The sequence below is a fragment of the Choloepus didactylus genome, chromosome 18, assembly GCF_015220235.1.
Source record: "Choloepus didactylus isolate mChoDid1 chromosome 18, mChoDid1.pri, whole genome shotgun sequence".
NCBI classification, from domain to species: domain Eukaryota; kingdom Metazoa; phylum Chordata; class Mammalia; order Pilosa; family Megalonychidae; genus Choloepus; species Choloepus didactylus.
Genome location: NC_051324.1, coordinates 53504596 through 53519344, shown reverse-complemented (window position 1 = coordinate 53519344; position 14749 = coordinate 53504596). Strand labels below are relative to the sequence as shown.

Here is a 14749-nt window from a genome sequence, read left to right as displayed (position 1 = left end):
GCCGGGGCAGCCCAGGGCACGAGGGAGTCAAGGGATGGGGCTGCTGTGGGCAACAGCAAATACAAAACTGGTGAGATGAACTCTGCGTTTGTCCTTCTGTGGAACTGGGGGACCTTGGCACTAGAGGAGGGGCCTTGACCAGGGGTCCCCTGGGGTGGGCCAGCAGGGTGGCCAAATCAGACACTGTTAAGAAAGTGTATAAACTTTACTGGAGCACACACACACACACACACACACCCTCCTGTGGAGGGGGGACAGCACCTGGCCACAGGGTCCACAGGAATTGGGGGAGGGATGGCAGCTTGTAACCTGGCTTTTGCCACAGAGCCCCTTCTGGCAGGGAAGGCCTTAGACTGCGGCCCCACCTCCCACGGTGATGCTGGGTCTCAGAATGGGGGCAGGGGGTCAGGGAGAATTTGTTGAGGAAGAGGTGCTGGGGAGGCCTGAGCAGTGGGCATCCTCTAAGCAGGGTCCCAGTCTGTGGAGTGTGTTCAGTCCTCGGTCTCCTCCTCACAGCACCTGTCTCTGGGCTAAGGCCCTCAAAGGGGTGTCCCAGAGCAGACTCTGCCGGCGCAAACACTTGGTGCCTCTGTCGGCACAGTGGAAGCCCGCGGGGCAGCAGTGGCGCTGATCTTTACAGCAGGTGCCCTGGATAGGGGAGCGGGGAGGAGGGAAAGTTAGACAAGACCCGACCAGGCCCAAGCCAATACCAAGCCCCAAGATAGGGGGTGGCACTGACCTGGCGGTAGGGACAGCAGGCCCAGCCTCCTTGGCTGTTGAGGCAGCAGGTCTGGTTATCGTGGCAGAAGTGCCCCTCCCCACACTCCACGTCCCCCACCCCCACGTGAAGGCTGGGAGCCAGGGAGATGGCAGGTTCGGCAGAGTCCACCTCCTTCTCACAGGACCGGGCCTTCACGTTACAGGTGTACCCAGCCGGGCAGCAGTGCTGATGATCCTCACAGCAAACGGCCTGGGGAGATGGGGGCACACATGGCGTTACACTCTCACTGGCCCCCCTCCCGTGCCCCCAGGATTCAGCTCCCTATGAAGGGGCAGGCAGGTGGGCACTCACATGGGGCAACTGGCAGCAGGCCGAGCCCCCGCTCAGGCTCGGGCAGCAGGTCTGCCCCACCGGGCAGCTGCTGTGCTGGTCACAGCTGGTGTTTCTGGGGGGGGAAGCCTGGGCAGCAGACTGCTTCTCCAGACCCGCCATGATCTTGTTCCCCTTCTCACACTGTCCCTCAAGTGTGCACGTGTAGCCGTGGGGGCAGCAGTGCTGGTGGTCTAAGCAGCATACAGCCTGGGGGGTGGGCAGAACCCGGCAGTCTAAGTGGTGGGTGGGGTGCTGAGACACTCTCTACACCCCCACCCCTGCCTCTCCTGCTCACAGCTCCTCCAGCTGGAAATGGTTCTGGCAGAGTTAGTGTGCCACCCATAAGCTAGGCAGAGGACAAAAGGGCAAGGTGACAGGAGTCTGGCCAACTGCCCAGGCCAAGACATGACCCACCCTTTCCAGTGCTGCCCTCCTTCCCATGCACCTCTGGGACCGGACAGCAGCCCCACTCCCCAGACATAAGTCGGCAGCAGGTATTGAAGGGGGGACAGCTGGCAGTGTCATCACAGGGAACGTCACCCTCCCTGGATTGGAAGTTCAGCAGGCTGAGGTGGGTTGGGGCCTTCTCCATCCAGGGTATCTGGAAGATCCCCTGCTGACAGATACCCTTCTCTGTGTCACACCTAAACCCTGCCGGGCAGCAGTGGATATGGTCCTCACAGCACACAGCCTAGAGTGGATGGAGAAGTGCCAGTGGGTACAGAGGCCTAGCTGGCTGCCCACCTCAGCTCAGCCCAGCTGCCCCTCCTGGGTACCTGGACAAAAGGGCAGCAGCCCCAGGCCCCTGACTGTAGGCGGCAGCAGGTATAGCCATCTGGGCAGCTCATTTCCAAGTCACATTTCACCTCCTTCACTGTGAGGTAGGTAAGGAGGACAGGTCAGCAATGGCTCTGGGGACCCTTGGGGTATCCACCCTTTCTTGACTTCACAACTGGAAGGATGGGGGTACTGCTCATGCCAGCCCTGGCAGGGATTCTAAGGCAAGGCCAAGTGTGGCGGGAAGGGGTGTGAGCCTGCCCTGGCCTCCCCATGCAGCCCTGAGCTCCAGCTCCTGGGGTAGGTGGCAGGGGGTCTGGGCCTGTCTCTGATACCTGTGGTTGCAGGCAGCTTCATGAGGAGGTCCATAGCCTTCTCCTCGGAGAGGCATTTCTTCTCGATCAGGTTGCAGATAGTGTCTGGGGGGCAGCAGTGCACGAGGTCGGAGCAGCAGATGGCCTGGGTGGGGATGGGAGCAGGGCTTTGGGACTGCCAGTCTCAGTCTAGCCCAGGGAGCAGCCAGGCCGGTGACTGGCACTGCCCTCACCCCCCACTAGGGGGCGGCATGAGTTCTAGGTCAGCCAGGCTCCCAGCAACCACCAGGCCAGCCCCACACCCAGGAGCCCCAGCTGGCTCCAGCCCCACTCACGTTGGGAACAGGACAGCAACCATACTTCCGATCGGACAGCTCGCAGCAGGTAGAACCATCAGGACAGAAGGACCGTGCATCAGGACACATGACCACGGTGGGCAAAGCCACTGGAAGTGGAGAGGGCAGTGAGGTGCAGCCAGGGAGGGGTAACTTTTTCCCAGTTAGGGACCAGAGGAGGCTTCTCCTCATCCCAACCCCCAACCTGATGTTCACCCACCTCCTTACCTGCCTTATTATTCCTTTTTGCGGGGATCTTCAATAACAGGGGGTGGGTACCCGTAGGCGAGAGGCAGCTGGCATGAGCCAGGTCACAGGAGGTACCAGGGGGGCAGCAGTGTATCTTGTCTTCACAGCAAGAAGCCTGAGAAGAGGCAGTTCTGACTCCATCTTTGCCTCCTCCAGCCCCTCACTGTGCACCCCACCCCATCTCTCCACACCTGTACCTGGGGTATGGGGCAGCATCCCCAGGAGCCATCGAGCATAGTGCAGCACGTGGAAGAGTCGGGGCATTCAAACTGGCTATTGGGGCACAGGATGGCACCCAAGCTGTTGGTATCTGTGGACAGGACAATCCAAGAATCACCAACCAGGTCGGTGGAGGTCAGATGCAGGAGGGCAGGGGGTGGGCAGGGGGCTGGCACTAGGGTTCAGTGACCTCCCAGCCATCTTTAACCCACTGTCCCCGCAAGCCAGTCCCTGCCTCAGCAAGATGGCATGGGGCAGGAGCATCCTTTTGACAGTTGGTTGGCACTAAACCATCTTAGCTTGGCCTCTCCCTACCCCTGCAGTGCCTGGACCAGCGGCCAGGAGCCCTGGATTCTCTCCTGCACCTCCATCTCAGCTTGGCCTCTCCCCACCCCTGCAGTGCCTGGACCAGCGGCCAGGAGCCCTGGATTCTCTCCTGCACCTCCTAGTCCCCATGCTGCCCTCTGTCCAGAGCAGGGGGCCTTAGTACAGATGCCATGTGAATGAAGGCACAAGGGCAGCGATTAGGGTCACCCAGCTGGGCTCCGGGACACTCCAGGCACCACATGCTGCCGGCCTGCCCTGCCCTTTACCCCTGCCACACCTGATCCGTGGAAGCAGGACCACCCATCGGCACTGCAGTGGAAGCCCCAAGGGCAGCAGTGGTGTCCATCCCCGCATGCCACAGCCTGTGGGACACAGAAGTCTGTGTTGCAGAGGCCCTTTTACCTGGGGTGGGAGAGTGCAGGAAAAGCACAAATGCAGGTCTACGCTAACAGTGGAGACGATGGCACCTCACCTGGGGGAAGGGGCAGCAACTGGAGATCCCCAAGACAGTGAGGAGGCAAGAGGAGCCAGCAGAGCAGTGGGTATCGACCTGGCAGGGTGTTTCCAGAGGCCTACTCTGTATTGTGAGCAGAGAGGACCATTTGTCCTGGGAAGAAAGGGGAGAGGATAAGCCGAAGGACTGTGCCTGGCCTCCTCCTCAGGCCACTCCAGGATGACCCTTTGGGAAAACCCAGGCTGCCAGCTCTTGCCTGCTGCAGGGCACTCACCAGAATGGGACTGCAGCAGCTGTAGCTGGCTACTCCCGTATCCAGGCAGCAGGCCACAGGACAGAGCTTACCGTCAGGGCACTGTGTTCCAGCCACCAGCCCCACCACCAAGGCCATCCAGCTCACCAGGATCCACATGGTCTGCCTGCAAAATTCACAAACCAGTTTAAGCCCATACCACCCTCGATTCTGAGCACACTCACTCACCCAACCATAGGCCTGCCTGAACTTCCTCAACTGACTGTCCAGGATGGAAGAAAAAAGCGGAGCCTGGGACTTAGCTCCCTCCAGGTCCCCTGTGAATGTCAGCGTGAGTCTATGTGTGGACCTGTGTCCCCAACACATGGCCTGACACCTGGGTCTCTGTGGGTGATACACAATCACAATCACCAAGACAGATGCATGTGCCAGTTGGAAGGACATGTGGGGATTGGTGGTCTGATCTCTGGGGACATGGGCCACCTTGGCAGCCCTGGGAGAGGGCGGGGCTGGGGTGGAAGCTCCCTCCTCTGAGGAAAAGCCAGGGCTCCCCTTCCCCAGCTAGTGCTTCCGGGTGCCCCCTCTCCTGGCACGCTCACACCTGCATCCTGCCATGGCCTGTGTGGGAGAGTTGTCACAGGATGATGTGGGAAACCACAGTGTGGGGGAAAGTTGTGAAAAAGGAAGTGTGGTGGCTCGTGGGGTCTGGGTTGCCTGCTCAGAGGCCAGCCACTGCCTGCCCACTACTATCCCCTCCTTCCCAGGGAAGGAAACACATAGACAGGGTCAACCTTTGAGACACCTGTTCCCTGAGGTTCCCCCAACATCACCAGGGCCCTTTCAGACTCCCTAAACACACTAATCCCCTGTCCCTACCTCCCCCCTACCCTGGGAGTCAAAACCCAGCCACGAGTGCAGAGAGACCATCTGTGCCCTGCAAGGGCCTCCCTGCCCACCTGTCTGCCAGTCTGAGTTAGCAGGAGGAACCAAGCCTGGTGTGTCTGGGGGGTGCAGACTCTCACTTCCTAACAACACTTCCCCCAAGCTCAGTAGCCTGGTGAGTTCACGGGGCAGGCCTGGGGGTTGTTACCTGGCCTAGAGCTGCAGACAGGAAGGTTTGTTGAGTCTCTTGGTGGCCAGTTACAGCACTGGTCACCATTTTATTTCTTCTTTGCAACAACCACCCAAAGTAGTAATTATTATCTTTACTTTTCAAAGGAGGAAACCAAGCCTCAGAAATGCCAAGTAACATGCCCATGTCATATATCAAGTCAGGGTGATGACAGGCTTGATGGCTCCAGAGCACATTGGATCTGGGTTTATTTCACAAGTGGCACCCTGGCCAGTGCCCCAGAATAGACAGCAAACACCAGGAGAACAGAGGTTGGGTCCAAGCAGAAGGAGGAGGACAGAAGTGTTTTCTGAGCAAGTGGACCAGGCAGGGTGGAAACTGCATTTGGGTCCTAGTCCCAGAATGGCCCCCAATCAATTGTGAGAGCTTGGAAAGTTGCTCTCTGTCCCTGGGCAGGTTCCCCATGAGGAGGTTCCTCCTGCATTGCTGGGCAGAAGACAAAGGGAGGGCAGGAAATTCTACCCACCCAGTCCCTCAAATCCTCTCTCTCCCTCTCACCTGGCTTTCCTCGGGTGCTCACCCCCAACTCAGAGAACATCCCCAAGAAGTCATCTCCTGGCCAGATGAGGATGACGATGGCTAGTCCTGGACCACAGTCCCTTGCTCTCTCCTCCACCACAGCTCCCAGGCAAAGATAGCATCTACCACTGGCCCACCTGTTCCTTGGGGGTCCATCCTCATGGCTCAGCAGGCTCTCTGCTTGGCTTAGGCCAGAAGAGGTGCCTGTCCACACAAATCTAAGGCTCTTTGGCACCCTGGTGATTTATTTATGTATATTTCTCCTCCTGTGTATCCTGAGGTTAGGGAGTATGGTATATGCTTCTATTGAAACACCCACACACAACTAGGCATGCCAGAGCAGGAGGCAATTCCTCTCTGGCGCCTCTTCACTGGGGTTCTGAGCGGCAGCCTCTCTCGCCACACCCCACCCCACCCCACACAGAGAGGACAGGAGCTTCTTCAAGCCCGCAGCTCCCTCATCTGCCACTAGGAGGCAACCCCCAACTCCGAGTGCCAGGGGGAGAAGGAGATTCCCAAAAGGTGGGTCAACCCAGCAGCAACTAAGCAGGAAAAAGTGACAGGAAGAGGGAGAAACTAGCTTGCCCCGCCTCCCACATCCTCCCCCCACTAGAGGAAGTAAGGAAGCGCCAGGCACCACCCAGGGGTCCACTCGCCACCCCAGATCCCTACTACCTCTGAAGAGGCCGGAGTTTCAATTCCCACTCCCAACCCTCCGAGCTCTGGGACGAGGGACAGGCACTTCCCCTCACTAAGCAGTCTCGGGAACCACCCCCACCCCCCACCCCCACTCCACCCCACCACCCCACCCCTCCATCACCAAGGAGCCTGCATCTGCCAACAGGGGGTGGAGCTGGCTCCAGAAAGGGATTGTCCCTGCTTTGGGGGAAGGGGCTGCAGCTTCCGGGGATCCTGGAGAGGGACCCCCTTCTAATGGGGGTCACTGCAGTGTCTGCTTGCTCCCTCCCCTATAAAACTCCCTCCAGCGCACCAGAAACCACCTAGGAGTTTCTATAAGCGAGTCTTCTCTTGTCTCCCGTCTCAGACCCCAGAGGAGCCTTAAGCTCACCGTCCGCGGCCGGCCCCCGGGCAGGAGGAAGCGAGAGGTCTCCGTGGGCGGCCTCCTAACCGGCCGCAGGGTCCGCACTCCCTGGATGGCAGCAGCCGGGCGGCTCACAGAGCAGGGCGCCTCCAGCCCGCCCACCTCAGTTTCCATTGGCCAGGGGTCCGCTGCCGCGCTCCCATTGGCTACTCTCCGACGCGGAGGCGGGGCCAGACTGGAATGCTGTGTATCTTTCCTGCCCAATCCGCTCTCCTCCGCCCCGCTTCCTCTCTCCTCACCCCTATTCTTAGGGATCATGTGATTGGAGAGTCACCTGACGCCCCAACCCGCCTCTGCCCGGCGGCCCGTGTCTGCCTTGCTGTCTCCTCGAGAGTTTGCCCGAGGCGGGGCTGCAGTTGTCTGGGGACATTGACGGCTCGGGGGGCTGCCCTACTTAGAGTGCGCTCAAGGGTGTTTATGGGATGTGGCATGTGTACATCCCCTTTCTGCTGTATTCTAGTCTATCCAACAAGCTCGGATTAAATGCTAGGCAGCCAGGTCCAAAAGGGGGTTGAGGGAGGGTTATGAGGAAAAGAATAAACCAACCCAGTCCCTTTCTACAAAGTGTCCCCAACCTGGAGGCGGGGAAACAGGCTCAGACTGGTCGTGTGCCAGATGCTATAAATATGTTTAGGGGCTAGGTAGGACCTTGGCTCGAGGAAGAAGAGATTAATCCCACTAGGGGAACACCTCCTTGAGCTGGGTCTAGGAGTATGGAGAGGTTGGAGAGGTGGCTGGACAGAGAATGTTGGGAAAAGTGTCAGGAAGCTAGATGGAAAGGGCACCTTGGGCAGGGATTGAACACCACGTGCAGTGCAAGTGGGCTTGAGAAGCTGCTGGGTACCTGCACAGGCTGGGCTGGGGGCTGTCCAAGTGGAAGTGCCTTCCTGGTTTCAGTTGGCACTGCTTTCTAGGAATTGGCATGGCAGATGAGAAGAGAAAACTTACCTCACAGAACAGACTAGCCAGCCACAGGAGCCAGAATCGCTCTGTGGGAAAGGGCCTGGGTGGGTGATGGGAGACTGGTCAGCAGAGAGGAGCAGCCCAGGGAAGGGGGTTGGGGCCTGGAGGCAGGACACTGTTTGGTCTGCCAGAGTGGGTGGAGGGCACCACAGGCTGAGGAGAGGACTTGAGCTGAGGGCGAGGCTGGGGTAGAGGGACCCCAAACCCAGGGGTGATAGAAGTCTGTGTAGGGAAGGGGTGGCAGAGTTGTGGAATTGGTGGCAAGTTCTTAGCCTGGGGCTAGAAAGGGTCCCAAATGTGGACAAGGCTCTTGTTGATAATCTGGAACTGTTCTGGCCCCTGCTTATGCTTCTACCAAACACACACACACACACGTTTCATGACATGTTAGACAAATTAATAAATAAATCTTTTAATCACAACTACACAGAACCAAAAAAAAAAAAAAATACAGGCAGAGTTTATTTTTTAAAAAACCCAAAAGTGACTGAAATGGACAACACAAAGTCTAATTAAAGCAGTGGTTCGCAAGCAGGGGCAATTTTGTCCCCCAGAGAACACAGGGTGATGTCTGGAGTCGTTTTGGGTTGTCTGTCACAACTAGGGAAGGGGTGCTACTGGCATTTAGTGGGAAGGAGCCAGGGAACCTGCTAAACCTCCCACAATGTACAGAACCATCCCACATAGCAAAGAACTTCTTTGGGTCTCAAATGTCAGTAGTGTTGAGCTCGAGAAACCCTGCACTGAAGGGTCACAAACTTTCTCTGAAAGAGACCCCAAAGTGACATAGAGCCTCTTGTCCCTTATTTCATATGCTTTTATTAAATGTGGTTCTCTGATTTCTCAGCAACAGCAGATTATCGAAAGATCAGGGGCGGTGTGTGTTGAAATTTCTAGAGGCAGTCACTTTGAGTTTAGGAAGGATTAAAAGCGTAAGAGGGAAAACTACAAACCACAGACTGAAGAACTCAAAATCACAGCTGACAGGGGTCACAGATGTAGGGGCACAGGCCTGCACAACTCGAAAGGCCTTTAGAGCATCACTGTTGAAGGGCAACAATGAATAGTCAGAGGCATGAGACTGAGCGTTCACAAAAGTTTAAATCATAGGTGATGACTCTGCTTACCAGGGCAAGGAGGCGTGAAATCTGTTTACGAAACTGCCTGTCCAAGTGGTGCAAAACAACTTGCAGCCCTTCCCTGGAGAGGGCAGTTTCCCCCAAGGCCTGTGGGACCCCTACCACCCTCCTCAAGAAGACCTACGGTGAAGGTGGGCACCGTGCCCCTGACCCTCCACTGGCCACTTTGGGTGGTCAGAGGTGGGCAGGGATGGTCACAGGGCCTGGCCCCCAGGTCTCTCTCCCTTCGGGGATTAAAAAAAAAATCTTTCTTCCTTTCTTCCTTCCCTCCTTCTCTTTTCCTCTCTCTTTTTAGCTCCCTCTGTTTTTTTGTGGGGTTTTTTTGCCTAATTTAAAATACTCAATCTAATATAAATGCACCAAAGAGTCCCCTTGCTCCACACCTGCCCCTCCCTCACTAAGCCCGGTCCCCTCCCACGGCGGGGTGGCTGTCGTCAGTTTGGTGAGCCGTCCCCAATCCTTCTCCAACTATTTACGTACATAGAGAAAGATTTGGTTTGGTTTTCTATTTTGTTTTTTGTTTTTTTCCTTTAAACATAAATGGGATCATACTGTACGTAAAGTTCTACAACTTGCTTTTGTTTTCCTTTTTTTTTTAATTACAGAAGTAGTAGGTTTACAGAAACATCATGCAACAAATACACAGTTCCCATATACCCTTTCACCCACAGTTTTCCCTTTAACACTTTGCATTAAAGTGGTATCTTACAATTGATGAAACTATATTATTGCAATTATACTGTTCAATATAGTCCACAGTTTACATTAGGGTTCACTGTTTGTGTTGTACAGTTCTATGTGGTTTTTTAAATGTTTTATTCTGATAACATATATACAACCTAAAATTTAATTATATTAAATTTTATATTATTTAATTATAATTAAATTTTAATTATATTCACAGTGCTCCTCTACTGTCAGCACCACCCATTAGCAAAACTTTTACATCACCCCCCAAAAAAGTCTGTACCATTTAGCATTAACTCCTCATCCCCACCCTGCCCCCCAACCCTGGTAACCTGTCATCTTCTTTCTGTCCCTGTAACACACTTGACAATGCATTTTAGAGATCTTTCCATGTTAGTGCATATAAATGCACCCGTTTCTATATTTTTAATGTTTTATTTTGAAATAACTTCAAATTTACAGATAGATTACATCGTTTTAGAGACAGGGAAACTCAGGCTTCGTGAGATGAGGCACCAGAGTCGTGTGGTAAAGTGGAAAAGCCTGGCTTTGAACCCAGGCAGTGGGCTCCAGAGCCCCCCACCTTTACCCACAAGGCCACATCCCCTCCCCAGTTTCTTTTTATTTTCCTTTTTGTCACAGCTTTATTGAGATATAATTCACATACCATATAATTCACCCTTTTAAAGTATACAACTCAATGCTTTTTAGTTTATTAACAAAGTTGTATGAACTTCACTACAATCAATTTTAGATCATTTTCATCACTCCAAAAAGAAGCTCCATGCCCTTTAGTAATCACTTCCCATTCCCCGCAACTGCCCTAGCCTTAGGCAACCACTAATCTATGTTGTCTCTATAGATTTGCCTATTCTGGATATTTAATATAAATGAAATGACAATATATGATCTTTTTTGACTGGCTTGTTTCACTTAAGCTATTTTCAAGGTTAATCCATGTTATAACTGTATCAGTACTTCATTTCTTCTTATTGCCGAATAATATTCTGTTGTATACCACTACCACATCTTGTTTATCCAGTCATCAGTTGATGGACATTTTGATTGTTTCCACTTTTGGCTATTATGAATAATGCTATTACAAACATTCCTTCACAAGTTTTTATGTGGACATGTTTTCATTTCTCTCGGGTATATACATTAGAGTAGAATTGCTGGGTCATATGAAACTCTATGTTTAGACTTTTGGGGAGCTTCCAGGCTGTTTTTCAGAGAGGCTGTACCATTTTACATTCTTACCAAGGTTTCCAATTTCTCTACACCTTTGACAACACTGTTATCATCTGTCTTTTTGATTACAGCCCTCTCAGTGGGTGTGAAGTGGTCCTCATTGTGGTTTTGATTTGCAGTTGTCTGGTGGCTAATGATATTGAGCATCTTTTCATGTGTTTATTTGCCATTTGTATATCTTTTTTGGAGAAATGTCTAGTCAGATCTTTTGCACATTATTATTTGGGTTATCTGTCTTTTTATTATTAAATTTGTAAGAGTTTTTTATATAGTCTAGATACAAGTGCCTTATCAAATAATACAATTTGCAAATATTTTCTCCCATTTTCTTGGTTATCTTTTCACTTTCTTGATGATGTCCTTTGAAGCACAAGTAAAAAATTTTGATAATTGACTGTAAATGCATGTAATTCTGGGCTCTCAATTCTATTCCATTGATCTATGTGTCTATCCTTATGTGAGGATCACACTGTCTTCGTTACTATATTTTGCAGTAAGTTTTTAAATTGGGAGAAATGTGAGCCCTCAAGCTTTGTTCTTCTTTTTCAAGATTGTTTTGGCTATTCTGGGTCCCTTGAATTTCGATATGAATTTTAGGATCAATTTCTGCAAAGAAGTGGGATTTTGAATCTGTTGAGCAATTAGGGAAGTATTGTTATCTTAACAATATTAAGTCTTCCGCTCCATGAGATGTCTTTTCACTAATTTATCAGTCTCTTTTCAATAGCTGCCAGGTATACCACAGAATAGATGTTACATAGTTTATTTAACTGGTGTCATTTTGCTGGACTTTTTACATATTTCCAATTTTCTACAAGGTGTTTTCTTGTTGAACTATAAGAGCTTTTTATATATTCTGCTTATTATATATGTTGCAGATATTTTCTCACAGGTTATCATTTGTATTTTATCTTTGTTTATGGTGTCTTTTGTGGTCAGAAGTTGTGTTATTGTTTTGTCATCCGGAATCTATTGATCAATCTTCTCCTTTGTAGCTTCTGCTTCCCCTACCCCATTTTTCCTCCCTGCTTAAGATGTTACTGTGCTCTTCCTGTTTAATTTCTAGCCCTGCTGCAGCCCCGGTTGGCCTGGGCCCCAGGTGCCAGCCCTGCCCTGGATGGAGGCACCAGAAGTGATCATGGGTCCTGCCCAGGAGCCTGGTGTGGAGAGGCCGTGCAATGGGAATGAAATCAAGCCTCTCTCTTGGGCCTTTCTGGTGTCTCTCTGGCTAAGAAATCCCTGCAGGTCCACCCCAGGGCTGATCTCAGAGCTAGTGGTCTGGATTAAGAGTTGAGGGGCTTCCCTCTCCCTCCCTCCTTCCAATTCTCTCAGCCTCTCCCTGATTCTTCCAATCGTCCCTTCAGGGTTCTCTTCATTCAGAATTACTGCTCTGTCCCCACAGCTGCCACTGGGCCTTCCCCTTAGAATCTCAAGAAGCCAAGTAAAATACAGGGCACTCAGTTAGATTTGAATTTCAGATAAATAATGAATACTTTTTTAGTATGTCTCAAATATTTCATGCAACATACTTATATCCTTAAAAATATCATTATTTATCTGAAATTCAAATTTAATTGGGCATCCTGTATTTTTATTTGCCACATCTGGCAACCCTGGAAGTACGTCCATGTTTGGAGGTTGGCATGAGAGCACACACAGAGCTCCCACTCCCACCCCTACGCCTCCTTCCAGCCTGAGTCACCTTGGAATGAGCAATTGTCACCCCAGTTCCTGACCTGGGCCTGCCCTCATCACCAGACACCTCGCTCCTGTTTGCTAAAGCTACTGAAATGCAACATACCAGACGTGGCTTTTACAATGCGGGGTTATCAGTTCACAATTCTACAGTTCTAAGGCCATGAAAATGTCCAAAGTAAGGCATCAAGTGGTAGACACCTTCTCTAAGGAAAGGCCGATGGCATCTGGGTTCCTCTGTCATCTGGGAAGCCACATGGCTGGCTCTGCTGAAACTTCTCTCGTGGGTTTAGCTTCTGGTTTCAGTGGCTTTCTCCAAAATGTCTCTGGATTTCTATCTCAGCTCCTCTCTTAGCATCTCCCAGGGGCAAACTCTGGATTAAAGAGTCCAAGGGTCTGGGTCTGGGTCTGGGTCTGGGTCAGCTCTGAACTCCCTCTCCATGAGCTCTCTCAAGGACTCCAGTAAACTCATTAAGACCCACCTTGAATAGGTGGAAGTAATCTGATCAAAAGGTCCCACCCACAATAGTCTGCCCCCACAAGATTGGATTCCAAGAACATAGCTTTTGTGGGGCACATAATAGATTCAAACCAGCACACACCTGATGGGTTTGCCTGGGCGTCTCTGCTGGGCCCTCCAGGCCCCCTGCCCAGGGAGACCTGGGGGGAAATGAGAGCTACCCCGAAGCCCCAGCTTGTCAGAGGAGAAACTGCCCCCACCCCCACCACCTCCTGAAGCCCAGAAGGGCTCATTCCCTGGCGCAGGCTCACACTGTAAGTGTCCCTCTCTGGACTTCCACAGGGTGGAGGGGTAGGGAGACCAGGAAATCTGGCCTGGAGATGGGGATTTGGGGAGAGAGTACTCAGGAGAGACCTTGAGGGAAAGGTGGGAGCGTCAGACTTTTCCAGAAAGCTAGTGCTGGAAGGGAGCTTGGTGCTTGGTTCCCTTCACACGCCACAGGGGAGGAAACTGAGGCTCCGAGCGGCTCAGCCCAAGGCCTCCAGGTGGGGGGACAGTGAGGTGTAAAGTGCCCACACTAGGACCAGCTGCATGGGTGGGGAGCCTGTGTGGTTGCACGGTTGGTTTAATGCTTTGCTGTTGCTGTCTTGAAATTTTTAATGAATTAGAATTTGAACTAGGGGCCCTGTGTTTTCCTTTGCACTGGGCCCCACACATTATGTAGCCCAGCCTGGCTCTAGGCCCAGGTCACTCTCAGCCTCTGTCTCCTCAAATGTAACATGCAACACAGATAACCTGAGTTTCTTCCTCATCGTGACGATCAGATGGGATCAGATAGAGGAAAATGCTTTGTCAGCTGCACATATTATAAAAACTCCAGGCATTTCTTAATTTGAGACTCCTGCCCAGGTCTCTGGAAGCCCCCAAAGCTGCAATGGCCTCTTGTTCCACGTGGCTCCATCTGTCTGGCTTGGCTGTTCACAGAACAGGCAGAGAGCAGGGGCAAACAGGGGTGTCCTTCCCAAATGGTTCCAGTTCTCAGGCCAACGCTGAGCTAGGGGGCAGAGCTGGAAGGGAGGTGCCCCATTCTTGTGACAGAGCCCCACTTCAGGAGGAAAGAGAAAACTAAAGGCCAGGAAGTGGCAGAACCAGCCTCTGGACGTTTGCAAGCAACCCATGGTTGATCCAGCCTGGAGCTGGGGGAGGATGCTGGCTCCAGGTGGGGGTGTGGAGGGGGGCAGGGAGCAGGCCCATGCCCAGGTGAGCAGCTGTAGCAGGTTATCTCGGGACAGAGGAATTGGAAATCAGGAGACCTGGTTTCCAGTCCCAGCACAGGCCATGAACTTGCCAAGTAACAGTGGGCAGGTCCCTTCCTTTGTCTATTGTTTATTTGTTTTTAAATCAATTACTATTTTTAAGAATGTGTAATATGCAAATAATTTTAATATGCAAATAATTTTTTAAAATCATGGTATAACACAAAACAGCACTCTCCTCGGCTCTCCTTTCCCACCCCAGACATCCATGTTCAAGTCCTTTAATAGTTTCTCCAGGGAGTTTTCCTTGTACTTGGGTGTGCCTATGCGCGTTCCTGAGTCACCTCTGGCCTCAGGGTTCTCACGTGGGCAGTAGGTGAGCTGCTTCCTGTCAGGGTCTAAAGTGAGCTGCCGAGCTGCGACTGCTCCGGCTGCCCCGGGGGCAGGAACAGGCAAGGCTGTGACTCCTGAAGCCGCTCAGCTCGATGAGGGAGGGAAGCAGCAGGTGGAAGCAGGCTGGACAG

The 14749-nt window shown here is 52.3% G+C and overlaps 1 protein-coding gene across 1 annotated transcript; it reads right to left on the bottom strand.

The window, feature by feature from the left end:
• Positions 1-189: 189 nt before the first annotated feature.
• On the bottom strand, positions 190-6873 carry GRN (granulin precursor). The gene is made up of 13 exons (XM_037808882.1): positions 6742-6873; positions 4043-4187; positions 3787-3921; positions 3592-3676; positions 2966-3078; positions 2748-2883; positions 2520-2629; positions 2206-2329; positions 1870-1967; positions 1539-1784; positions 1073-1300; positions 740-970; positions 190-648 (listed from the first exon to the last, which is right to left on the bottom strand). Exons 2-13 carry the CDS (start codon positions 4178-4180, stop codon positions 511-513), a joined length of 1782 nt encoding a protein of 593 aa, XP_037664810.1. The 5' UTR covers positions 4181-4187; positions 6742-6873; the 3' UTR covers positions 190-510.
• Positions 6874-14749: the final 7876 nt, after the last annotated feature.